Below are 27,285 nucleotides of genomic sequence, written 5' to 3' on the forward strand. Positions count from 1 at the left end.
GGGGCTTTCCCTGCCGAGGGACCCTGTGTGTGCTGGCGGTGAAACGGGCCTCTCTGCCAGCAGGGGGCAGCGTCCTACTGCGGGTGATGGAGCCGGCTGCTGCTGCCTACGGGCAGGGCAGATCTAGAGCCAGGCCTGGGGGGGTGGGGAGTGGGGCAGGTTACAGGACTCCTTCCTCGAACCAAGGAAAGCTCAGAGCAAGATCCAGGGGGAGAGAAGCAGGTGCCTCCCCCTCCCAGCCTCTGCTCTCTAGGTCCGGGTCTGGATCAGTGGAAACGCCCCCCCGGGAGAACGACGCTGTGCAGGGCCAGTGCTCCTCCCCCTCCCTGCGGCTACTGGTGGGGTGCTAGTCACTGGAGTGCCAGGTACGGCAATGCCCCTGTCCCCGCAGGCACAGAGACAGAGGTCACTGAACGGGGCCAGCCCCTCAGACTAATAGCCCCGTTCTGTGCCCAGCCCTAGCACCAGGCGTCACTGTGCCCCCCGCCCCTACTGCAGTTAGCTGCTGTTAGCCCCGTCAGGCCTGCTCCGAGCTCGCAGCTGAGAGCAGAACAATACGGCAGCCCGGCAGCTCCAGGCCAGGGCAGTTCTCGCCCGAGCCAAGCCAAGGATCGGGCCAGCGGCCGCTCTCCGCTCCTTTGAAGCGCTCTGGTGCACCCAGGCCCCAGTGCAGCCGCCAGCGGGGCGCAGGGGTGAGCTCCTGCTCAGGCTGGTGTAAGAGAAGGGAGGCTGGCGGCCAGACCAGCGAGGACATTCACTACCACTTTATTCAGACAAAGATTACAAGCCACATCAGTTTTAAAGTGCATATAATTCACGGGCAGCAGACCACAGACACAAAGCCTCTCGCTGCGCAGGCAGCCAAGGGCAGGGGGCAAGTCACTAGCTGGGGCGGTCGGTATGGTGCCAGGGAGGGGAGGCTCTCTCGGTGAGACACAAAGGGGGCCCAGGCTCACAGCCCTGCCAGCCCCAGGGAGGGAGACGGGCCTAACAGCCCTGGGGGGAAAGCCACGCAGGCAGGACAGGCCTTCGGCCCCACTCAGCAGTACCAGATGCCTGGGTGCTGGAGAACAGGAACAAGCCTGCGTCAGTAGGCGGCCGGCCCAAGACCCTGGCTCTCCTCAAGCCTGCCTGCACCCTCCGCCCAGAGCGAGACAGCGCTCAGCCAGCTGCCCCCGGCCTGCGTGCAGCTCCCCCCCCAGTCTAGTCCGAGGGCATCGGCCAGCGAATGGACTCAGCTCAGCCCTGCGCTCTGTTCTCGTGGCCTCATTGGCCCATGGCAGCTTGGCACTCAGGACCCAGCTCTCGGGACCCAAGCTGGCCGTGGGGCTCAGCTGTTTGCTGGGCCGATAGGCTGATCTTCCTGGACCTGCCCCAGCTCCTTGCCAGTCCCCTGCCCCAAGCACACAGGCATTTCCCATGGATGCTACCCTGCACCGAGTGACCTGGAGAGGAGACCAGCCGGGGTACTGGGAGCCGGACACCTGTAAGGTAGCTGCCCTTAGCTGGAGGCCCTGCCCCCTGGGTGCCTCTCACTGTGTGTCAGCCCCAGAACATTGTGCCCCCTCTTCCCAGGCATGAGCCACCCCTTGCTTTCATTCCTGTTCCAGGTCAAGACCCTGGTGTCTGAACTGACCCCACCCAGCGCCAGCTGTGCTTAGGGAGGGAGGGACACGGGAACATGCCCCACTGAAGGATGGTACCTTGGGCTGGCAGGTGTGTCCTCAAACCCAGAGCTGCCCAGGAACAGCCCTGGGCCCAGCCCCTCGGCTGGGTGGGAGGCTTATTTTAAAGTGCTCACTTGATTTCTTTGCATGGGGTGCTGAGAGCAGACCCTGCCCTGCTCTCCAGTCCAGGAACCACCTCTGGGGAGCCTGCCCCTCGGGTCTGCACTGCCGGGACAGGGCCTGGCGCAACAGATCGGCTGGCAGTCAGCAACATATTTACAGCAGGCAAAGCTCTCACTGATCCAAACGCCACCCCACGAGTTCTGTGCAATGGCAGAGGCTCCAGGCTGGAGCAGGGAGCCACGCAGGGCTCGTAAAGTGCCTTATGGGTACTGCTGGGTCAGCCTGGCCCAGAGGAACCTGCCGGCTCAACAGTGCAATGCTGGAGCACCCAGCCCAGCACTGGGCAGGCTGGAACCTCTGCGCTGTCGGCGATCTGCGGGCCAGCAGCTCTCTGATCTCCCGGGGAGACCCATACTTCCAGCCCCAGCAGACCTACGCTGACTGGCAGCCCCCCAGAGAGGCCCCAGCCCCACTCGCTGGTCAGCGTGGAGCAGTGCCCGGTAGTTCAGTGCCCAGCGTTCGCAGTGCTGTCTGGCTCTGGTGTGGCATCTCTGGGGCTGAAGCCACCCCACAGGAGGGCAGCTCCAGAAGGGGAAAGCCCCTCTCGAGGATGGGGAGTGAAGCAGCCCGAGTCCCAGCCCTGGTGGCAGTGCCAGTTGCTCAGCCCTACAGAGATGCGGGTTAAAGCGTCTGCACCACTCACTTGGCTAACAGAACAGAAACCACCAGGGGCCGAGAAGAGTCCGTGGCCCAGAGGGGCCAACCCAGCAGTGCCCGCCATCCTGTTACGGCCTGAAGGCTTGACTTGGGAAGGGCCCAGGGTGCCCACCCCTAACCCCAGGCGCAGGGAGCTGGAGCCCCGGCCTGTGGCGCCCCAGTCCTGCACAGCAGGGGGGTGTGCGAGACACCAGGCTCCAAGGGCCCGTCCAGCGCAAGAGGCAGAAATAGACATCACGCACCTGTGGGTCTGCAGAGCCGGGGAGGTGGGAGCTGGGGCCTCCTACGCCCCAGGCGGCCTCACATTTCCTGCCCCCTCCCACCATCTCCTGGGGCAATCCCACGACAGATACACACACAGCTTCTCCTGGCACCATCGCATCACGGGACCAACATGGCTCCTTGCCCCGGGCAGACCCTTCCACACGCTGTGCTGGGCGGCTCCCCCCTTTCGCCAGGCGGCCGGGAGCGCCTGAGGCCCCTGGAACTACGCCGCAGGGAGGCGGGACTGACTCCATGGGGTCTGACCGTGTGCTAGCAGCCTAGTCCCCAGCACTTCAGCATGGAAGGAAATCGAAAGGCAGCAACAGTCGCCCCAGGGCTAAAAGCTCACTCCAACGGCTGTGCTGTGAGCAGAGTAACATCAAGCACCAGCTACCTGCTCCCCGCATGCAGGGGGGTCGCTCCAAGGTCCCTTAGCTCCAGATGCAGCTGGTTGCTCAGGCAGGTTTAGAAACAGACTGAGCATTTCTTGGCCACTCTTCTTCCTTCCAGTCCAACAGCCTCACTCTCTGGAGTCGTCCCAGCCCAGGAGCGCCCACCTGCCCTGGAACGGAGCCAGGTTCCTGCTAGCCCCAGGCAGCGTCTGGCTCCTGCTCCTGCCCTGGGCCTTGCTCCCAGGCGCCTGGCTGGAACGGAGCACTCGGGACACACAGCAACGGGAACAGGGGCAGCAATGACGCAGCATGGAATGAACACGGCATCGCGGCAGCCAGGAGCAGGGGACACGCCCGCAGGGGGCTAGATGATATCCGTCTCCCTTTCTATGCCCACGTACTTCAGGGCATCGGCCTGGCTGTACCTGCACGACAGGGACACTGGCGCATAGTCGCTTCCCCAGCAGCCTCTTTTCCACAGCCCGTCTCTAGAGCCGTGGTCATCAACCGGTCGATCGCGATCTCCAGTGGCACAGTGGGGCTGCTGCTAAGACAGGCTCCCTGCCTGCCCCGGCACCAAGCCGCTCCTGGAAGTGGCCAGCGTGGCCTCTGGGGCAGGCGTCTCCCTCCACCCCTCCCAAAGCCAGCACCCCACACCCCCTCCTGCACCCCAGCTCGGAGCCCCCTCCTGCACCCAAACTCCCTCCCAGAGCCCACACCCCAGCCCGGAGACCCCTCCTACACTGCAAAGCCCTTGGCCCCAGCCCAGAGCCCACACCCCCTCCCGAACCCCAACCCCCTGCCCTGTGAAAGTGAGTGAAGGTGGGGGAGAGCAAGTGACAGAGAAAGGGGAGATGGAGTGAGCGCGGCGGGACTTTGGGGGAGGGACGGGGCAGATCCTGGGTTGCACTTAAATTCAAAAAGTGATCTTGGGCATAAGGTTGGAGACCCCTGCTCTGGAGAGCTTCACACCATGCATCGGAGCGGCCAGGCCCTGGCTCACCTGTAATCAAAGAAGAGCTCCTCCCCAGCCTGGATGGCCCTCTTGGCAAAGATTCCTATCCGGTGGTCTCCGTTCACCATCACCACTGCGGCAGAGAAAGGGGTCAGGGCTCGGCTCCCAGCCCGGCTCTCCCGCAGCACCACAGCCCACCAGCCTGCCTGAGCACTGGTGAATCGCCTGGGGGCACGACTGGCCAGCAGGCTCTGCTCCGGGCACTCAGCTCCCACTGAGCAGCAGGAGGGCCCGGCAGACCGGAGAGGGCCCAACTGCAGGGGAGTGCCTGGAAACCCAACGCTTGGCCTTTCCTTTGATGTTCAGCCCCCTCCAGAGCTCACAGACCCAGAGGATGCTTCCAAGAGGCTCAGGAGACCCTGCGTAACCCAGGGCTCCATGGGCATTTCCTGGAGCGACAGTAGGGGATTCCCTGTCTAGGGTGACCAGACAGCAACTGTGAAAAAACGGGACAGGGGTGGGGGCTAATAGGTGCCTGTATAAGAAAAAGTCCCAAAAACCGGGACTGTCCCTTTAAAAACGGGACATCTGGTCACCCGACCGGCCTGGCTGCGGCTGGGCACAGGGCTCTCACCTTTGGCGTAGCAGTTGGGGTTCACAGAGTGGTTGGCAAAGCGGATTTTGTTTCCTTTGCGGGTGGCATCAACAACGAAATCTATTCGGAAAGGAAACCACAGAACCCTGAGATTCCCGTCAGACCAAGATCCCACTAGCTCTGGGGCTCGGCTCGACGTCTCTCCCCTCTCCCCCACGGCTCCGGGGCTCGGCGTCCCCCTGTCTAGCTCCGGAGCTGGGTGAGACTCAGCGAGTCGGGTAGACTGCCCCAGAGCCAGACCAGTGCAATGGCCTCTGCAGTCAGCTGCTCTTCAGAGCCGGGCACACAAAATCCTCCTGGGTTCTGGAGGGCCTTTCCCGTAAGGAATTTATTCCTCACAAAAAGACACCTGGGGCCAGATCCCCCAGCTCACCCGAAACCTGTAATGGAGTCACGTCCCTTGGCTACTCCGACACTGATCCCAGCACCACCGGGGGCCGATCGCATTCGCTGCCTGGTTCTACAGCCCGGAGCCAAGCCGTGAGCTCAGGAAGCGAATCCCTCGGGACCGGCTGCTCTCCAGCCCTGGCTCGGGGCTTGCAGCTTTGCCTTTCTAGAGTTTGATTCTGTCCTCAAAACCACAGAGCAGCAACCGAGCCCCTGGCGCTGCCAAGTGCCCGGCGGCTACAGGGAGCTCGGACGGTGGCTGTCAGACCAGCCTGGCTCAGCACTGCAGAGGCAGGCGTCCAGGAGCTGTGGCAGCTGCGAGACACCCCAGGTGATCCCGAAAGCACAGTGCCTGGGCCAAGCCAGTGTGGAGCCTGGGAGACTCCTCCAGGCACAGCTGCTGTGGGCTCCTCCCTCCCCACAGCCAGGCCCTGCCCTGAATGACCCTAAGGAACCTGGGTCCCCGCCCAGAAGTTACCATTGTTGAGGTTGAAGAGGAAGCTGGACATGTACTTGTCATAGACCTTCCCTCGCCGGTCGGCCTCGTCCTGAGAAATAAGCTGGGAAATGGGCAGGCATTACACTGAGTGTCCCAGGGGATGGGGCTCTCCAGGGCCACGGAACAGCCCCTCTGCATAGGGCAGTCTGCTGGCTGGCCTGCTCAGGGAGAGCCTCCCTCTGCACCGCTGGCCAGGGCCAGGACCTTTATCGTAGCCTCCCTCTGTAGATGGCCAACCACGTCAAATGAGGCCTGGCTCACACGCTCCACTTCTGCCATGCCAGGCATTCAGACGACGTGCGTCCTCGGAGGGGCTGAGTGCTTTTACCCACTGAGACAGGAGCAGGTTTCCCATTTACAGCCCTAGGGCCACAGCTGCAGAGGATACCGAGCACCCACAGCTCTCAGCTATTTCAATGGGCGGTCGCTCAGACCCCTCCACAGACCCTGCCTGTGGGGGCTCAGGCTGGATTCCTGAAAACTGGTTTCCCCAATCCAAGGCCATTTTCACAATCTTCGCCCAAGGACACCTAGTGAGTCTGGACCAGGACCCAGCCCTGCTCTGTCCCAGCCCTTCCCCTTAGCCTTCACTGGGCCCGTGGGGTTAAGGGGTTTATTTGTTTAAGCCTCACTCATTGTTATGCATCTTTGAGGGTGGGGAAAGCTGAGAAAATCCTGCTAGAGGCTACATGCCACATGAACTGCCCCACAGCATGAGGGCAGGGACTGCTTATTAACCGGTGCTGTGACACTTGTGGGGCTGCAGCCCCAGGAACAGTAGCTAGGCACGTCTGGATCACCCCAGACCCGTGGGGATTGGCCGAGACGGCTTTACTAACCTCACCACAATATTCAGAGATAAATTCATTCTTCTGCACAGATTCCTTGATGAACGTCCCCCAGCCAGCGACATCTGATGGAGCCAGCAGCAAATGCTAGAGTGCAAGAGACTTCGGCTGAGTCTGCAGAGCTGCTGCCCAGCAGGGTGCGCAATGGAAGGAAAACGCCCCGACATCATGCAGACAAGCCCAGAGCCCCCCGGGGAATCGGCTCCCCTGCTCCTTAGTGCCATTTATGCATTGCTGGTATTACCGCTGTGTCCAGCTTTGACCGGGATTGGGCCCCATCGAGACACAGTCCCAGCCTCAGGGAGTTACCATCCGAAACGACAAACGCCCCGGACGGAAGGATGGCTACGAGCCATCCACTGTGAGCAGTGGCCCCCGGCTTCTTACAGCCACTTTCCTTGCAGCTTCATTAGTTCCGTTGAACCCTGGCCTGTTTTCTAAGGATCTCACCGCGTCCCCTGAGTTCTGTCCCTTCCTATGCTTAGCCCCAGGTAGCTCCAGTTCCCGGGGCCTCTTCCTGCTTCACATTAGTTCAAACCCTGCCTTCGAATCTGAAAATGCTTTGGGAGCCTGGGGAACAGCCCAGCCCCCACCTCAGGCCTGATCTCTGGGGCGGCTGCGGCCTGGGGAAGCCCAGGGGGGACAGAGCAGCAGGGGTGGATTTTCTCCAGCCAGGCTGCTCTGCACACGGGGGGAGGGGTACAGCAAATACCTTTTTGAGGCCGCGCTGGATGCTGCAGTTCTTACAGGAGACCACCTTGCAATCCCAGTGCTCCGAGGCCCCGCAGGTCAGGCACAGGTCAGGGTCGCACTCCCGCACAGCCAGGTAGCATGGACACTGCTTGGTGTTGCACTGGGTCTTACAGCGGCAGCCCGGGAAGCGGTTCTGACCTGCAGCGAGAGACACCCAGATTACACAGGTCAGGCTAGAGGATCCCTGCTGGCCTCAAACGCCAGGACTCCACCCCAGAGACACACCCCAGCTGGAGAGGCTGCTCAGCTGCGGTGTGGCCCGAAGAACCCCTCAGTGGGTTCGCTCTCCTGTCCCAGCACTGCCTTTCAGGCCTGACAAACTCTCTACACCTAACCCGCTGCTTTCACAGTGGTTATTCCAAAGAGCGTGGGAGGTGTCCAATGAACACTTACATCAGACAACCTCACACTCATTGCAGGAGGTACCTCCGGGTGATGTGTCGGGGCTACGCGCACGCTGAAAATCCGTCCCGAACACGTGCTCTGGAGGCAGCGCGGGGACGAACAAGTTTGCTGCCAGGCATCGGATGCTGATTCTCCAGCCTTGGTTCAGATGGACATTAACCATTCTAAGCCAAACACACGGGAGCTACGTTCACCCCAAGCCAACAGGAAAGGAGCATGCAGAACACCAAGCAGCGGGGCAAAGAGTTTTATCTGGGGGCGCACAGCTAAAGGATGCACTTCAAATACTGGAGGGCAGAGTCAGCACCATCCCCCACCACTGAGGAAGCAGGAAGGCGAGCGCTGGGTCCCGACCATGGGAGCTAGAGCCACTGGAAGGTAAGAACTTACTTCAGACAAGGAATTCAGCCTGTCCAAGTTAAAACTCCAAGAAGCGTGTTAGACTCACACGTGTTTCCAATATTCTCACTCACTATTCACATGAGTCTTTGAAACTCTGTTCTTTGTTAATAACCTGATCCTTGGATTTTATTTTAAATCCGTCTCAGTGCTGTGGTATTAAGTCAAATGTGAACCCTCAGCTGAATTAAACAAGCTGGTGCATAGACTGTTCCCTTGGGACGAGGAACCTGGTAATTACCGACAGGGGCTGGATACTACAGGGGGAGTTTTGGAGGATTTTGGGGACTGAGCGCATCAAGTGTTAACCTGCAAGGCAAAGTGGGGGCTGGCATAAGAATATAACGGCCACACTGGGTCAGACCAAAGCTCTTCCGACAGCAGCCAATGCCAGGTGCCCCAGAGGGAATGAACAGAACAGGTCATCATCAAGTGATCCTGGGGAGATTGTTTGGGGGTGCCACAGAACCACAGGGTTAGGAGACTGCAAGGGTCATCTAGTCTGACCCCCTGCCAAGATGCAGGATGTGTTGTGTCTGACCATCCAAGAGAGGTGGCTAGCCAGGGAGTGAACCAGTGAGAGTCACTTGCTGAGGCAGGGGGGTAACACGCTGAGAAAGTATCCCATAGACGGAGACAGGTCAGCCTGCCTTTGCCCAGAGCTGCCCTGCCAGCCCACCCGATGAGGGAACAAAGGGAAGCAGGGCTGGGGCTCTGCACCAGCCAAAAAAACATGACATGGTTTTCAGGTTCCAAGGAAGTAGAGACAGCTTTGCAAAGGGAATAATGCAAACCCCCGGAGAGCACCACCGGCAGCAGCAGGCAGGCATGTTCCCTGCTGCCCTCTCTCCACCCAACAGCACCCCTCTGCATCCAATGCAGTGAGCTGTAGCTCAGGAAAGCTTATGCTCAAATAAATTGGTTAGTCTCTAAGGTGCCACAAGTCCTCCTTTTCCTTTTGAAAATACGGACTAACACGGCTGCTACTCTGAAGCCCGTCACTATGGAAGTGTGCATTACCCACTGACAGCCCACACCACTTCCCCTGACTTGGGCAGACTGCTAGCCAGTCCTTGTGTGTTTAGATTCCAGCCACCCTGCGCGAGCTGCCTGGATGCGGGAACGCGAGGGAGCCACTGCAACGCCCTGTTCGCGCCTCTGAGCCGGTAGCAGGGCGACTGGCTTTGTGCCCGGCCGTCTCAGCTGTGTCCTTACAGTCAGGATTGCACTGGCAGAACTTTTCACAGAAATTCTGAGTCATGATGCAGGGGCAGGAGCTGTCGCAGGGGTGGTCGGGGTGGTCGCAGGGCTGGTAGTTGTACACCTGGGTAGGTGAATTATCTACAAGAAGAGGGGAAATGCCATGGTTACAACCCATGCCCCGCAAACACACATGGATGAGGAGTCACTGGGCACCAGGCTCTGGAGCATCAGAGCCTGCCATTTCCAGTCTGCCAGCAGAGGGCAGGCAGCCCAGCAGCAGATAAGCGTGCCCCTTGTGCTGAAGGCCTTACAGACACTGCACCGGGATCACAAGCACATGATCCGTTTACTTCGCTCCTGAACAGCCCCCATTACCCCCCGGCCCTTGCTCCAAACCTCCGCCTCCGCCTGGAAACGAGAGGGAGCTTGCGGCACTGACCCCGCCCCAGAACGCTACCACCGGGACGAAGCCCCACCACAAGCAGATGGGAACTTCACAGGCTTCCACGGCAGCCAAATAGCACCGGCTCCTGTGGCTGCTGCTGGCCTGGTGCTCGCAGCTCGAGCTGGCAGGCTGGATACATGCTCAGCACTACACCGCGCACTGATGCTTCCCAAACCCAGGCCATGCAAGCAGCCCCCGGATCACGGCCGGCACCGCACGGTACCTTTCTTCAGCTGGATCTTCCTGCAGTGCGCAGCCCACAGCCTGAAAGAGAAACAGAGACGTGGGAAACGGGCGCCCACCTGAGGAACGGCCAACAGAGTGTCTGTGCCTGGACCCTCGGGGCTCCCAATGAGCTCAGCCAGGCTATCAGCTTTGTGTGCTAATAACCATCAGCTACTGATCACAGAGGCGAGGGCAAAGCAGAACCAGGCGTCTAGGAGAGACGCTCCTTAGGGCAAACCCTAAAGTCAAGCAAAACCCCACGGGAGACAAACCGCTTGGCAGGGTGGATCAGGACAAGTGCACGAAAAGACGGTTAGAAGCCAGCCATCTTCCAGCTGGGCCTGGAGGGAGGCTCCTGGGACTGACACTCACAGGCAGCTGTTCCTCAGTGGCTACCAAGCCATTGCCAGAGCCTTGGGTACCAGGGCCCACGGACACCGCAGCAATGGCAGAGAGAAGGCCGGGGACCAATTCCCAGCCACCAGCACAAGCCCCCCATGCTCACAGCCACTTGTGCAGGTGTGGATTAGCGGGAACACCGGCCAGGTGTGCAGAGGCTCCGCCAGCATTTTAAGAACAAGACAAGCTTGCGGAGCACTTGCCTGTGCTTCCTTTTTTTCTTCTGGGACGGATTCATGAGCTCGCTCGTCGGCAGTTTCATTATAAGGGATTCTTTCACCGCAAACTGGAAGACCTGTAGAAAAGAGTTCAGCTCCTTCAAATCATACCCTGGAGGACCGGCCGGGCTGCCAGGCCCAGCTCCCACAGGCCAGGCGCCCGCCCCTGCCCTCACTGAGCCAGTGGAGATTGTTGCTGCTGTTCGTTTGGAAAGCAAACCCCTCCCTCTTGCCAAAACACTTCCCTGCAGAGCTTGTCCTCGGGGGACCATCAGAAGCACCAACCCTTGAAGCTCCAGCTTGATGGCAGGGCAGGGACAGCTCTGGGCAGTGACAGGCTGCAGCTAGCTGGGCTGGGGGCTGCAGTGATTTTCAGCATATGGAGCGTGTGCGCGTCCAGCACTCAACTTCACGAGACTCGATGTGCCTAGAGCTGAGCGATGAAAGCTCATCCTCACAAAGCCTGGGCTGGGCCCGGGATGCTGCGGCTCCCTTTTTCCCATGCTCCTTCCATCTGCACCTGGTTCCACGCGTAGGTGTGAACCCAGCCAAGACGGATACGTGACTGCGCGAGCACATCGAGTGGAATCCAGCACTGGGTCTGGGATCCCTAATTCTTCAGAAGGGAGATGGAAAAATCCCAAAAGGGCAGCAAAAGGGATTCCAGGCTGGGAGAATGCACATGGAGTGACTTTGCAGTGCTAAAGGGTGTGAGCGGCATTTTCAAAGGGCCTCCTAAAAACCCACTCACAGCTGTCTGCACACAGGCATGCTGGAGCAGGCAGGTACTCATCTACACATGGCCCTCTGAAAACCTGGCCCTGCCCAGGAAAGAGAAGAGTCAGGGGACGCCCTGATCCAGGCCTTGTACATTCCTTCGAGTTTACTCCACAGTCAAAGGAAGCGGAGCACGCCGGCTGGGCTGAAACCAGAGCCAAGCAGTCAGGGCAGTGGGATGGTGGAGGCGGACTGAACAGTGTCAAGACACAGGTACTAGGCACCAAATCCTCAGCTCTGCAGAGAATCAGGAGCAGGCTAGTGGGTCGGAGGCAGGGGCAGAATCCAGGGCCTTGTGGTACTATCCTTAGGACAAGCAAACTGCTTTGCAGCTGCACCACTCCAGGCTCCTCCCTCACGACCGTGACTGACACGTCAAACAGGAACAGCTAGGTGTGCGGGAAGCTACCAGACCAAAGAGGCAGCCGGCATCCTCCGAGACGGAGCAGAGGGAACAATAGACTATGGCACTCCAAGGAAGCTATTCCTTGGGCCCCAGCCCCTCGCACAGCCTGGGCAGATAAACGATGCAGTTACCTCAGTTGGCCCCTCAAGGCACGTTTCCTCTGGTCTGTCTGCGGCACAGAAGGCAAAGCAAGAGAAAGCGAGGCTCCCAAGATTCCCTCCCCTCCTGTCCCGCCCGCCCAGGAGTGGCCAGGCGAGGATGCCAGGCCATACCTGCTTGCAGGTTTTCGTGCCCAGCAGCCTGGCTATGGAGCAGAAGTTGTTGAAGTAGGTGCCGTGGAGCACGCGGAAGAGTGACTCCTCAGCCCCCGTCCACTCGACGAGTTCCTGCGGCGCTTCCATCACAAAGAGCTGAGAGGAGGCAGGGCTCCCCTTCTGCTTGGTGGGGGTCTGGCTTCGGGAGTTGGCTTCTAACAAGACCCAGATGACAGGAAACACAGCAGTCAGGGCAGCAACAAATACACAAGACACCCACGCTGGGGAGTCTGGGTCTGCCAGGAGCCAGCCCCTTCCTCCCACGGCCCCCCTCCTTATTCCTGCCTCCAACTCCTCTCACCCGTGGCAATCTTCCCAGCAGAGCTCCCGCCAGGGCCCAGCACCACCCCTGCGCGTCTGTCTGTGTAAGGCAGCAGAGAATAACGCACGCTGCTCCCTCTGTTCCATGGCCCTCAGCAGCCTGAGCTCCAGACCAAGCCATGTGGCACCGCGGGCAGGGCAGCACTCTACCCCAGAGCCCCCTCTCAGAGGGGGTCTGACTTGTGGTGGCCAGACACATAGAGCCGTGGCAGAGGCCTGTGTTCGATGCACGGACAGAAGGGGATGCTCTGATGAGCACGTTTGCTCCTGCTCCCCCTGCCTACTGGGCTGAGCCAAGGAGGGAGAGGAGCTAGGCTAGCCGGTGCAGCCAGGAAAACCTGCCTTGGCAACCCTCCAGTGCCAGCTCTGCAGCAGCCTAGTTAGATGGAAGTGGGGAGGGTCTATGGAAATGCGGAGGCTCCCAGGCATCATACCTGAGGAACTCGAGGCCCAGTCATTGCCCGTGTCTCTGTCGCTGTCTCCCTCCCTCGTCTCAGTGGTGGAGGAGGCCGAGGGGTTTGAGCTGGAAGCACTGACCACATGGTGCCTACGGCGGCGCCTTCCGGAGCATTTGGACCTGGGATTGTGCAGCACTGCAAACTCCTTGGCTCCCTCCTGCAATCAGAGGGCACGTGGCACATGAGAGCCGCGCAAGGAACGCACAAAGCTCTGTTCCACGGGGCCCAGGGCTCTGCGCTGCAGCAGGGACCCTCAGCTCTCTGGGCGAGGTGCCACAGTGAGAGGTGCCTACAAATCCTGCGGGTGATGAGTCTCTGCAACCTCCATTGCAGGGAGACTACTCCTAGTGAGCCTCTCACGCTGTAACTGCCCATCTCCACTGCCTTGTGCTTCCAGAAGCCCCTGGCCTCTCCTCCTGTCCCCAAACAGCTCCCCTGTACACCTCCAGCCAGTGCAGCATCAGCTAGAGGGTGAGCTCCCAGGGGCAAAGACCACGTCCCCTTGTATGCATGTCCAGCACTAAGCCCTTTCCCCAGCTGGCTCATCTCTCAGCTGGCTCATCTGCTGCCGAGTCACGTGCTGTTTGCCAGTGCCCCTGGCTGTGGGGGTTGGGGACGGGTGGCTGGATTTAGGGAACCTAGCTGGGTTATTTTAAACACAGTTTCCCATGCTAACACTGCACAGTCTTGTGGTACCACCCAGTACTGCAGGGCCTCACCCGTTTGAGACCAGCTAACACTCCGTGGCTGGAGGCTCGTTAACGTGGGTCTCAAGTGAGGTTTTTATTTGGACTTGTGCTCACCAACTCTGTCCGATCACTGGAACGGTACAAAGGCACCACCTGGTCCTGCAGGGAAGGCAGGAGAGTATCCCAAAAACCTACCAGCCAAAGGAAACAATCTGTCCCGCAGGGATCTGGCTCAATCTTGATCTCTCTGTTCTTCCGTTTATAGACATTAGGAGTCGCATGGAAAGCTGAAAAATACAAGCCACCTTCATCATGTTAGCACCAGGCACCTGCCAACTGAGAGGCTCATTCGTCCCCACAGTGGAGGAGGCAGCCGATGGCCCAGCACGCATGGTGAAAGGTGCTGAAATGCGCCGAAATGCAATGCTGATCGGGCACCATGTGCACTGACCGGGAGTCCTACACTACCAGGCAACTTAGCCACAGCCCCTGGCCTCCCCGCCCACTCACAATGGAAGGAAACCTACATCTGTGATGTTGGGACACCCGAACACCTCCCATTCCTGGAAAAGAGACTTAACGGGAAGGTTTACTTTTAAACTGACACACATATACTGACTCATGGTCGTATGCCAGTGTTTAATAACAGAGTCTAGCTGAAGAGACTCCTGTAACTCCGCAGTGACCCCCAGGAACAGAAAAGCTCCAGGTCTAACTGGCAAAGCAATGCTCACAAGGCTTTAGCACGACAAGCTGGAGGAATGGGCCCAGCGACTCGTTACGACAAAGTAGTAAAATGTGGGGGCAGGGGCAGACCACAGTGAGGTGTCAGTGTAATGTGCATCAGGTCTGTGCTGTGCCATGTCCACTGTGCAGAACAATGGGGCTCACACAGCAGGACTGGGACTCCCACCTACTGCAGCTAACCCGTCCATCTGTGGAGATTGCTGGGGAAGATACAGACTCACGGCCACTTTAACAATGCAAGTAGGTGCCTATCCGCATCTTTAGGTGCCTGAATGTCTTAGTCAATCTGGCTCTCCAGGATTGCAACACTACACAGTGCAGAGCATCAGGAAAAGACAGAGGCACCTGCCCAGTACAGTCTGGAGTGTGAGGCATGGTAAAGAAAGGGGTGGAAATGGTGGAACAGGCACCAGAACCTCCAAGGGAGTTTCCAGTTGAGTCTCAACTTACGATGCAGAAAACAGTCATATTTGAAGCAACGCCTGCAGAAGAGCGTATGGAAAGAATGCAGGGACTGCTCCCGCTGGACTGACTTTGCACATGGCCCATCAATGTTTGGAGTGCACTGGGGGGGCAGCACGTTCGGATCAGACTGTTCAGTAAGTTCCCTGTACCTGTTTTAAAAAAAAACAAAAAAACATGCATGTGTATTTTCCCAGTGTCTGGACACACTGCTCTATGTCACTGCAACTAGCCGCTCGGCTTTGCGTGCTGATCAGCTCGGTACGACAGGGCTCAGTTCAGGGGGTTGAAACAGTCAGAACTTGGGTTTTCTCCTAGCAAGTTCTCATTAGGCTACTTTCATTCTATTCCCCAGAAGTCTTTGTACAGTGTTTCCCCTCCTCCCATAGAGACAGTGTGTGAGAGACATGGCAATTTATTGCAATATCCTGGGAGACCTTATTGAACTAAGTTTAAGCGTTTTGGGGATCCATTGTATGAAATGAATGCTTTATGGGCCAGGATTGTACAGAACCTCTCCAGGGGGCAGATGTGACAGATAAGAGGCCTGGGGGTTCAATGGGCTATATTGAACAATGGGCCAGACAAGAATGGACTCTTGCAACAGTGTGAAGTGGTTTTCCTGGGGAAATAGCTAGTGGGAGGTAAATGCAAATTCCCCACCTCTGGTTATGCCAAACCCCAGCCTTTGGAAGCTAAACCCTGAGGGGTGGGCCATTGTCTGCTGATCACCTGTTACTGAGGCCAAGCTACATAAGGAAAAGACTGAAATCTTCATTGTTGTTCTGGTTCTGAAAATGAGACTTGTAACCCTGGGGAAAACCCAGGTGAGAGTTTTGAAGGACTGACACTACCAGAGCCCAAGGTTCTAGTTGGCATGACCTCTAGTAATCTTTAGCCTGTGTCTAGGTTCTTTTATTGTTTTTAGCATGTCTTCTCTGTAACACTTTCACCTTAAGAATAAATGTGCTTGCTTATAAAGAGTGTGGGAATTTGTAACTGTGGCAATGACAGTGCTCACTGCCTCTGGAGAGAAAGCAAAAGCACAGACGCTGGCCTTTTAGGCACTCTGGCTTTCTAGGGAGGATTTCACAGCACAGGCAAGGAACCGTGCAGCCTGGAAAAACCCATCAGGAGGGAGAGAGACACGGGTCTCTAGCAAAGAGAGGTGACAGCTGAGAAACCGGGAGTCTAGTGTAGGTGCCCTAGAGGGACCATGGAGGGGGAATACAGGTGCAGTTTCCCTGAACATTGACACCGTCCATGGGCAGATACAGGTCTACTGCACTGGTCAGACTAGCATACTATTATTTGCTGAAGTATCTTTGTTAAAAACCGGAACTGGTTCTGCTAGACAATTTAACCAGGAATGTCTCCTACCGCTCTTTCATGTCTTCCGGGAAGCCGTTCTCAGGAAACATTGAAGAAATAGCACTGAAGATCATGTCATTTGGGAACTGCTTCTTTGAACACTTTTTGTTGCCTAAACCAAAATGACAGAAGATTCTTAAGTTAAGCAGGACTTGAAAGCACCTTTCCCTTTTAGGGGTAGGGTTACTCCAGGGATGCTTTGGATCCCATTTTAAAAGGCAGAGAGACGATCACACAGTCATCCAACAGAGAATCCTTCCTTAGTCCAACAGCTAGGATAAGGAACACACAGATCCAGAGGTGCCCCTTCTACCCACCAGCAACGCCATCAGTGAGATTCAGTGACGATTCATAAGGGAATTACTAATTTGTGCTGCAAGGGGACTGAGTGCACAAAAACCCTTCCCCAAATGCCAGAGGGGTTTAGAGAAGCAGGACTCTGCTTGGACTCGGGTTTTACTCTTGGATGTTTCATAACCAGACTAAAGTATCAGCAAGATGTGTTAGCTGCGATCGCCAGGACCTAATACTTTGTAGAGTCTCTGCAGCTGAGACAAGAGATATTCACTGCTACTGGTGTCACTCAGAGCACCACATACAGCAGTCCGAGATGAAATCTGCCACGAAAGCTTCCTGCGATTACACAGCACACGTGAAAATCCCACTGTTCTAGCTTCCTCCCACTGCAACCCATCCCACGGAAACACTCCAGCTAGCATCCCAGGGGGAGCAAGGACAGGCCACGGAACTTTCTACCTGGCACTTCACTACCCTTATTAGCAATTAACATGATGAGTGCAGGAGGGCACAGTGACTGCTGGGGAGGATGGAGGCCAGAGACTGTCCCAACTTCTGCTGCCAAACCCACCTTCCATTGTGGTTCGCTTTCTTTTTCTTGTGACTGGCAGCTCCTCCTTCCCATCCTCCTGTTTACCCTCCGAGTCATTGAGCCCTTCTTCTTCCTCATCCGAGTACTGATTCAGAGCGTCAACGAGCTCCAGGAACACAGCGTCGCTGATAAGGACGGACCCTGTAATCATCTCTGAAACACAGCAATATATCAGCTGCTTCGTGGGCGTGCTGCAATCTTCCAGCCTGGGGTTTGGTGGCAACCCTAAGTCAGCCACGGGACAGACTGCTTGTTAGGAACAGCGCTTTCATGAGAGGATTTTGCCAAGGCAGGGTGTGTTTGGGGAGGTGGGGAGATGCTGACTGTGCATCACTCTTAATCACACCAGGCAGCCAACACATGGAGCAACAGAGCCAGCCCCTCTTCCCAGCTGAGTAGTAACTGCTATAGACACAGGTTTCAGAGTAGCAGTCGTGTTAGTCTGTATTCGCGAAAAGAAAAGGAGTACTTGTGGCACCTTAGAGACTAACAAATTTATTTGAGCATAAGTTTTCGAGAGCTGAATGCATCTGATGAAGTGAGCTGTAGCTAACGAAAGCTTATGCTCAAATAAATTTGTTAGTCTCTAAGGTGCCACAAGTACTCCTTTTCTTTTTGCTACAGACACAGACACTCACTAATTAAGCCATTTGGGGCGTGGGATGGGAGACAGCTTTTCAGTGTCTCCTACCTCCAGGCAGGGCCTTGTGAGGGGCTAGGCAGCTTGGTGGGAAAACACACAGGCTTTTCACCACTGAAGAACTGGATTCAGGTCACGGCTCAGGTCACAAGTGAAATGAGTTTGCTTGTCTCACCCTAACCCTTCATGGATATCTGCCATCGTTATACAGATGGCAGTGCTGCTCAAGAGAGGCCCAGGGCTGGACCTGCCTGGGACGCGGAAGGTTGGGCCTGAGGTGCTCTGGCAGAGCTGAGGGCAGGGAGACGGGACCAGGCCAGCAGGGGTGCTCTTGCTTTACATGCTCCCTATTCTAAGGGACACTTGGCAGAGGCTGGTTATTGGTACTGCTCTTTGCCTCCTCAGCTGCTCAGAAAGCCTGGCCATGCTCCCTGCTTGCAAGCCGTCCAGTGGGAAATGGAGAGCACCCCTGTGCCCAGGTTACCTTCCTCGCCGTGAACTTTCCCGTCGTAGTTATTAATTAGCTCTTCAATGAAGGTTTCATCTTCCTCCTTCACCTCATCTCCCATGTAGGGGATATTGCACAGCACAGTCTCATCCTCCACCTGCAAACAGGTCAGGCAGCCAGCGCTCACCGACAGCCAGTCAGAGGGCAGCCTTGTGACTGCCCCTTCCCGTTCACACGCGGGGCTGCAAAGACTCACCCTTCCCAAACTTCACTGCTACCCGGAACTCTGTGAGGTGCTCTGTTTGTAACATACCCCCTGCCACAGAAGGGTCGTGTCTCCAGAGCCCAGAGACGTTCAGAGACACAGGATAAAGCCGAGCAAGTGGTCAAATAAGTATCAGGGGGCTCATGAGCGGGACAGTACTGGGCTGGCACACAACCAAGAGCACACGGTAACTCACCCCTGTCTGAAATACAGTGCACACTAGAGGAGCATGCTCTCATTACACGCAGTGGGGACAAAGGCACTCGGAATACTCCAGTGCTACACTCGGTTTTCGTCACTCGGTTCTGCCAGAGCTGCTCCCCACTGGCCTTAAGAGAGTTATTGCAGCAGGCAGATCGGTACACTCTTGCAGCAAGCAAACGGCCAGTAGGAAATAGCTACAGATTGACGTTTGTCTCATAAATAATTTTAACGAAGAAGGTCACAGCATTAATGCTGTGCCAGAAAGTGTATTTCAATTATTCTGCGCTGTCCTGTTCTCTCAACTAACCCTCAGCAGCACCGTTGGGGGGTCAGTCACAAAGGTAGGAGCTGCCTGACTTATTTGTTGAACATTTAGTTATTTTAAACTAGGGCTGTCAAGTGATTAAAAAAGTTAATCGCGATCAATTGCACTGTTAAACAATAATAGAATCCATTTATTTGAATATTTTTGGATGTTTTCTACAATATATTTGAAAATTGTTTCAATTACAACACAGAATACAAAGTGCTCAGTGCTCACTTTATATTATTATTACTACAAATATTTGCACTGTAAAAAACAAAAGAAATAGTATTTTTCAATTCACCTCATACAAGTACTGTAATGCAGTCTCTTTATTGTGAAAGTGTAACTTACAAATATAGATTTTTTTGATTACATAACTGCACTCAAAACCAAAACAATGTAAAACTTTAGAGCCTAAAGTCCACTCAGTCCTACTTCTTGTTCAGCTAATCGCTACAATGAAAAAGTTTGTTTATATTTACAGGAGATAATGCTGCCTGCTTCTTATTTACAATGTCACCTGAAAGTGAGAACAGGCGTTCGCATGGCACTTTTGTAGCAGGCATTGCAAGGTATTTATGTGCCAGATACGCTAAACATTCGTATGCCCCTTCATGCTTCTGCCGCCATTCCAGAGGACATGCTTCCATGCTGATGATGCTCATTAAAAAAATGTGTCAATTAAATTTGTGACTGACCTCCTTGGGGGAGAATTGTGTGCCTCCTGTTCTGTTTTACCCGCATTCTGCCGTATATTTCATGTTACAGCAGTCTCGGATGACGACCCAGCACATGTTCGTTTTAAGAAAAACTTTCACAGCAGATTTGACAAAATGCAAAGAAGGTACCAACGTGAGATTTCTAAAAATAGCTACAGCCCTCGATCCAAGGTTTAAGCATCCGAAGTGCTGTCCCAAATCTGAGAGGGACAAGGTGTGGAGCATGCTTTTAAAAGTCTTAAAAGAGCAACAGTTCAATGCAGAAATTACAGAACCCGAACCACCAAAAAAGAAAATGCTGGTGGCATCGGACTCAGATAATGAAAATGAACACGCATCAGTCCACTCTGCTTTGGATCATTATCAAGCAGAACCCGTCATCAGCAGAGACACATGTCCTCTGGAATGGTGGTTGAAGCATGAAGGGACGTATGAATCTTTAGTACATCTGGCACGTAAATATGTTGCAATGCCAGCTACAACAGTGCCATGCGAACGCCTGTTCTCACTTTCAGGTGACACTGTAAACAAGAAGCGGGCCTCATTATCTCCTGCAAATGTAAACAAACTTGTTGGTCTGAGCGATTGGCTGAACAAGAAGTAGGACTGAGTGGACTTGTAGACTCTAAAGTTTTACATTGTTTTATTTTTGAATGCAGGGTTTTTTTGTACATAATTCTACATTTGTAAGTTACACTTTCATGATAAAGAGATTGCACTACAGTACTTGTATGAGGTGAATTGAAAAATACTATTTCTTTTATCATTTTTACAGTGCAAATATTTGTAATAAAACTAATATAAAGTGAGCACAGTACACTTTGTCTTCTGTGTTGTAACAGAAATCGATATATTTGAAAATGTAGAAAAACATTTAATAAATTTCAACTGGTATTCTATTGTTTAACAGTGCGATTAATCACAATTAATATTTTTATCACAATTAATTTTTTTTTTAGTTAATCGTGTGAGTTAACTGTGATGAATCAACAGCCCTATTTTAAACAGAAACAATTCCACAGTTTACTAAAATCAGCCACTAAATTCAGGCATTGAATCCTGCAAAGGCAGCAGTCAGGCTTAGCCAGCCCTTGGGATTTCAGGGGAACTGGTGAGCCAGCTCTGCTATTAAGGGATACAGCATAACACGAGATGAAAACGTTCCCTTCCAACGCCTTGGGAGCAGCGAGAGACTCAAAAGGAGCAGGCTGAGGAAGGTATCTGCAACCGCAAACATGTAGGGATGACGCATTAATCGTCTCAAAAGTCTCACACCACAATGCGCTCTCACATACCATGAAATTCTGCTGAAGAGGGGACCAGGAATACATAATAGGCACCAACGCTACTGTGTTTAGGGACCTCATGAAGATGGTCTGGTTTGGGAATCCAGGGTAATTGCTCTCAACGGTACACTGGAGAACAAGCAAACACAGGGACAGTAAGCAAAGGGCAGCTCAGACACAGTGACTGCAGGACAGGAACATACACTTTGATCCTGTCCCTTAGGTACAGCTACTAATCTGCTGAGCTTTACAGTCACACACAGTCCTCCCTGGACACTAGCCACAGGGTTTTCTTTTTATCCCCATTTCTGCAGCCTGGGGGGAAGCACGAGGCGCAGTAAGAGACTGACACGCAGAGAGCGGAGAAAGGTACAGCCCTCTTCAGCCTTCCCTGCAAAGCCCTGGGTTGTAATCAGCTTGTGTGGCTGCCCTGCCATTTCCACCTCATTTTCCTGTACCTGTTTCAGGAAAGGGTGCCCAGTGCCTGGCTTCATTAGTGGGACTGGCTGAACTCGAAGCTTCTTCCAGTCTTCATTCAGAATTTGAGTTTTTTCTTGAACCTTTGCAAAATTGGCCACAAACAGAGCCTGAAATTAGAGAGAGAAGTGCTTACAATCCTCAAAGCAAGTTTAGACTCAAGTTACTGAAATCTGAATGTGTGACACACAGTCAACACAGCTGCCACTTTCAGCAAAGGCAAGGAAGGACATTATTCCCATTTTACAGACAGGGAACTGAGTTTCAGAGGGACTAAGTGACTTGCTCAGGGTCATACAGAAAGTGTGTGGCAGAGCAGGGCCTTGAACCTAGGCTCTCTAGTCCCTGATCACCAGATCACTCTGTCACAAGGAACACCAAAGAAAGATTATCTACGCCCCACACAGACACTGATCACGGTCTAGTCGAACAGCAGAATGTGAACAATTAGAGAAAACTCCACAGATTACAAAGCCTGAAGGGACCATTCCCATGGCTCTCTCTGAACCCTCTCCAATTTTTCAACTTATGTCATGAATTACGGACACCAGAACTGGACACAGTGTTCCAGCAGCCATCACAACAGTGCCAAATACATATAATCTCCCTACTCCTACTCGATATTCCTGTGTACACATATGAGGTTTGGCCCCAGAGAACATATCTACCTTTGCTCCCATGTTTGCCTGAAACCTCTTGAGCTGCCGAAGACGCATATATTCAGACTTGACTTTCCTTTTCCAGTAAATAATTTTGCACTTAGACGTTGGAGGAGTTGGGATTTCCATTTTCCTGAAAAACAAAACAGAAAGGGTAGCAACCGAATGGCAGAGTGCTTCTTCGCAAACACAAGGGGTTTCCTAACAAAAATGGTGTGCTGGGATTCTCAGTGCATCACCAAGTTTATCTGGCAAAAACAGTACAGTAACTGCCTGGGTGGGCCACATTGGTTCTGTTTGATTAGGGAACAATTATGGTGCAAACTGTACCTAAGAGAGGCACAGAAAGTTCTTAGAGCCAAGAGGGCACTGCGTGCTCAGGAGAGATCATTCATTGGCAGAGGCCTCACCTATCAGTGCCCCTAGAATGCTTGGTCCCAACAGCATTAGCCTGGGTGACCTCTTTTTCCACTAAATATTCTGACAGGTTTCAGAGTAGCAGCCGTGTTAGTCTGTATCCGTAAAAAGAACAGGAGGACTTGTGGCACCTTAGAGACTAACAAATTTATTTGAGCATAAGCTTTCGTGAGCGACAGGTCACTTCATTAAATATTCTGAGCAGCTCCTCTGTTCCATTTGCCCCGGGCAGTAACAGACTGAAGGCAAAGGTGACACTGGCTTCATTATACACAGACTGGAATCACAGCTTGTGCCTCCAGGTGACCCTCCTAGCTCAGCTGGGACCTTTCCCCCACTAGCATTTTCCTCCTCAGGAGTGCACAGCGAAGGGTTATTTATTAAAGATGCCAAACATTCCCTGGGGCAGCAAAAAATCAAAACTAAGAGCCAATCACACACACCAAGAAGAGGGTCCGGGGCTGTCCCCAGGGACTGCAGGGTTACAAAACATACTTCTGCAGGATTAAACCTCCTTAAAGTTCACCCAGTGCCAACTGTGCACATTTCCTCCGGATCTAGTCTTAGGGGTGGGAGACATGATCACAACATGCATGTAACAAACCTGGCTGCAGAACTGTGAACGAACCTGCTCTCCTATCTAATGGAAGGAGCGATGTCTCTCTCTAACACACACACACACACTGCAGCAACACTAAACAAGGCTCTGATCTCATGCAAACTGTAGGTGCAAGCCTGACTGTCCCAGGGAGTCAGGTTAGCCTTTGCAGTGAGTTACAGTCCATTCCGGTTCATCATTTAACCCTTCTGTTTGCATTATTGTTGTTCCAGTTCACCCAAGAGCCCAGCGACATAGGTAGGGATCCGATCCCCTCACTTCCAGGCAGCCCGGATCCCGTTGTAACAATACAGAAGTCTTTGGACAATTAGGATTCTGAGGCATACAAGTAGGTTTTCAGGATTATACTTTTGTTTTCCTTTCATCTACTGGGATTTAACGGTCCAATTCCCCTTGGGGTACAGTTTCAAAGATATAGTTCCCCAGCATTCAAACATCTCTTTTACAAGAGGTACTGCCATTCAAACCTAAAAAACCAGGCGCTCTCAGAAGCACCCTGGGCAGCTTTCCCTACTGCTTGGAATAAGCCTCCTGTGAGCGATGGGGTTAAAATAAACTACCTGGCAGAAACCAGAGTTAGACCGAGAAAGAAACATGTTCAAAGGGGCATTTAACTGTAATTAAGAGTCAGCAGCAGCGTCAGCCACAAGCACAGTGGGGCGTTACATGCGTATGTGACAGTGGGGAACATCATTCGGCTTCAGCCCATGTTCTAGCCCCAGTAAGTCAGGAGTGAAGGAACAATGTCAAAAGCACAGCTGACACCTACTGCCCAGACACACAGATGTTTTAGTTACAGATTCCAAAGGAAGGAAATAGGACAGGTGATGGTGCTATCCCAGTAGCTGGAGGCAAAATGATGGCACACAGCAATCTGACCCCCGCATAGAATATCAGGGTTGGAAGGGACCTCCGGAGGTCACCTAGTCCAACCCCCTGCTCAGACCAATCTCCAATTTTTGCCCCGATCCCTAAATGGCCCCCTCAGGGATTGAACTCACAACCCTGGGTTTAGCAGGACAATGCTCAAACCACTGAGCTATCCCTCCCCCCGAATAAGGCCCATCATGTTTCAAACTGGTCAGCCAGAAAGGGAGGCACCACAGATTAGTGGTTACTTTTTCGAATCACAGAATGTCAGGGTGGGAAGGGACCTCAGGAGGCCATCCCAGCTCAGCAACTTCCAATACCCCCCCAATTGCACAGGTACCCCCTATTCCAGCACCCCACTATCCCCACCGCACCTACCCTAAGCCTCCCATCCCAGACATCCTTAAACAAACCCCACAGATGAACCCCAAACCAATCCACCCCACATACTCCCCATACCCCAGCCGCAACCAGCCCCCAGACAGATCGGTCTGCCCCAGTTCTCCTCGCACCCAGAGGCCCTCCAACCCCCTCTCCCACAGGGTAGTCAGCCCACACACCTGCTCCCCACACTGTCGGAGGCCCCAGAGCCCCTCCCCCCCCGGCCCACACCCCGCCCCTCCCCCAGGAGGGGGCCAGCCCCGGAGCCCCCCCCGGCCCACGCCTCGCCCCTCCCCCAGGAGGGGGCCAGCCCCGGAGCCCCCCCCCGGCCCACGCCTCGCCCCTCCCCCAGGAGGGGGCCAGCCCCGGAGCCCACCCCCCGGCCCACGCCTCGCCCCTCCCCCAGGAGGGGGCCAGCCCCGGAGCCCGCCCCCCCCGGCCCACACCCCACCCCACCCCGCCCCGCCCCTCCCCTCCCCTCCCCCAGGAGGGGGCCAGCCCCGGACCCCCCCCGGCCCACGCCTCGCCCCTCCCCCAGGAGGGGGCCAGCCCCGGAGCGCCCCTCCCCCAGGAGGGGGCCAGCTCCGGAGCCCCCCGGCCCCGTTACTCACTCCTCATCCATCGCGCTCAGGTGACCTGGAGGCCGCAGCACCCCGTCTGCCCTGCGCCTGCGCCAACCAGCTCGCCCCGCCCCCGCCGCTCACATGCCCTGCCCCCTTCCAGGAGGCTCCTCCCCTCAGAGCGTGTCCCGGCTCAAAGCCCAGCCCACTTTCTAAGACTCCGCCCACAAGGCCGCCGCACTCGGGGCCCCGCCCACGTCAAGAGACTCCGCCCCCTGCAGCGAACGCCGTTTTCTCACCCGCCTTGGGATGTACCAAGCGAGGGGAGGGGGGAAGGGATCATACCACTGGGATCGGGAGGGGGGCATGGGCTGTACCACGGCGGGCGGGCGGGTCCCATGGAAAACATTAGAAACAATCCCTCAGTATCTCCCAGCCCCCTGCTCTAACCCACCAGACACCCCCCAAACGGGGGGGTAGAACCCAAGAGTCCTAGCTCCCAACCCCTCCCCCTCAGTGGGGGAGAGAACCCAGGAGTCCTAGCTCCCAGCACCCCCCACCCAACTGGGGGAGAGAACCCAGGAGTCCTAGCTCCTAGCACCCCCCCTCTCCCCCACTGCGGGAGAGAACCCAGGAGTCCTAGCTCCCAGCACCCCCACACACACACTAGGGGAGAGAACCCAGGAGTCCTAGCTCCCAACCCCTCCCCCTCAGTGGGGGAGAGAACCCAGGAGTCCTAGCTCCCAACCCCTCCCCCTCGCTGGGGGAGAGAACCCAGGAGTCCTAGCTCCCAGCACCCCCCCCACACTGGGGGAGAGAACCCAGGAGTCCTAGCTCCTAGCACCCTCCCTCTCCCCCACTGGGGGAGAGAACCCAGGAGTCCTGCCTCCCTGCTCTAACCCATCTCAAAGTCCCAACCTTGCTGATGACCCATGTGGGGTCAGTTATGTTCCTCGTGATGAAATTTCTGTTTTCCTCATTTTTTTTTTATTTGAAAATTACATACAAATAGTACCAAGTATCAGGGGGTAGCCATGTTAGCCTGTATCCACAAAAACAACCAGGAGTCCGGTGGCACCTTAAAGACTAACAGATTTATTTGGGCATAAGCTTCCGCGGGTGAAAAACCCGCTTCTTCAGACGCATGGCGTGAAAATTACAGATGCAGGCATAAATATACGGACACATGAAGAGAAGGGAGTTACCTCACAAGTGGAGAACCAGTGTTGACAAGCAGGGCTTTGGAGGTGTGCTCCGGCTCCGCTCCAGCTCCAGGCGAAAACCTGCAGCTCCCCTGCTCCAGGGCTGCTCTGCGTTCCAGCTCCAGGCTCTGCTCCAAAGCCCTGTTGACAAGGCCAATTCAGTCAGGGTGGATGTGATCCACACCCAATACTTGATGAGGAGGTGTCAATACCAAGAGAGGGAAAATTGCTTTTGTAGTGAGCCAGCCACTCCCAGGCCCTATTCAAGCCCAAATTAATGGTGTCAAGTTTGCAGAGGAATTGTAGCTCTGCAGTTTCTCTTTGAAGTCTGTTTTTGAAGGTTTTTTTTGAAGGATGGCTACTTTTAAATCTGTTATTGAATGTCCAGGGAGATTGAAGTGTTCTCCTACTGGCTTTTGTATGTTACCATTCCTGTCTGTTTATTCTTTTACGTAGAGACTGTCCGGTTTGGCCAACGTCCATGGCAGAGGGGCATTGCTGGACCATGATGGCACAGATCACATTAGTAGATGTGCAGGTGAACAAGCCCCTGATGGCGTGGCTCATGTGGTTATGTCCTCTGATGGTGTCGCTAGAGTAGGAGAGTACCATACACAGTACGTTAGCAGAAGGTTATGCTGGCAAAGCCAAGCACTCACAGATTGGGAAATGCCAGAATTCAAGATAGCTTGTGCAATCTTACCCCAGGCCCTATGTGCCTTGTAATTTCTGTTACAGCCTTTAATGACATGATCACGTATAATTTTTTCTCGTGCTTGACTTTGCAGCTTTAGGGTGCTTTGAAGCTAGTTACTGGGGCTGTAATAGGGTATGTCCAGCCTCAAACCATGCAGAGGACAGGTTTCCAGGACAGGGTTTTTGGAACTAATGGGAGCCGTAGGAGATATCATTTAGATCTTAGAAACCCTGGGTTGGGTGACTTTGGTATATTATTTCCAATCTGCGGGGCAGTTTCTATGGGCCTGACAACTACCTGCATGGAAGATTCCCAGGTGAAGGACTCGCCGAGTTTTTCTGTTCTTGTTTTTAATTCCTGTAGAGCAAGCTCTTGTTGAGACAAAGAGGGAATTTAAAGCCTTTCCTGGCTGCCGGCTCTGTGAGAGACAGTCAGTCTCATGATGTTATGGTAACGCCAAATGCTTGGATTTACTCCAGTGACAACATGCACCTTTGTTAGAGTTCACTCTGGCCCCTGTGGAGCACGGAGCTCATCTTGTTTTGT

The 27,285-nt window shown here is 54.7% G+C and overlaps 1 protein-coding gene across 2 annotated transcripts; it reads right to left on the minus strand.

The window, feature by feature from the left end:
• Positions 1–749: 749 nt before the first annotated feature.
• Positions 750–25,023, minus strand: EZH1 (enhancer of zeste 1 polycomb repressive complex 2 subunit). 2 transcript variants are annotated; one of them, XM_037886845.2, is made up of 20 exons: positions 24,892–25,023; positions 22,003–22,126; positions 21,316–21,444; positions 20,867–20,986; positions 18,113–18,233; positions 16,968–17,141; positions 16,109–16,211; positions 14,717–14,880; positions 13,715–13,806; positions 12,807–12,987; positions 12,010–12,206; positions 10,540–10,631; positions 9,936–9,976; positions 9,280–9,405; positions 7,220–7,398; positions 6,499–6,594; positions 5,639–5,720; positions 4,753–4,833; positions 4,167–4,251; positions 750–3,588 (listed from the first exon to the last, which is right to left on the minus strand). In XM_037886845.2, the coding sequence occupies exons 1-20, from the start codon at positions 24,900–24,902 to the stop codon at positions 3,528–3,530; spliced, it is 2,259 nt and encodes a 752-aa protein (XP_037742773.1). In that variant the 5' UTR covers positions 24,903–25,023; the 3' UTR covers positions 750–3,527. The 2 variants fall into 2 exon arrangements, with proteins under 2 accessions (XP_037742773.1, XP_043392603.1); XM_043536668.1 differs by lacking the exon at positions 24,892–25,023 and adding an exon at positions 23,146–23,331.
• Between the last annotated feature and the right edge of the window lie 2,262 nt (positions 25,024–27,285).

This window comes from Chelonia mydas, chromosome 27, assembly GCF_015237465.2.
Source record: "Chelonia mydas isolate rCheMyd1 chromosome 27, rCheMyd1.pri.v2, whole genome shotgun sequence".
Lineage (NCBI taxonomy): Eukaryota > Metazoa > Chordata > Testudines > Cheloniidae > Chelonia > Chelonia mydas.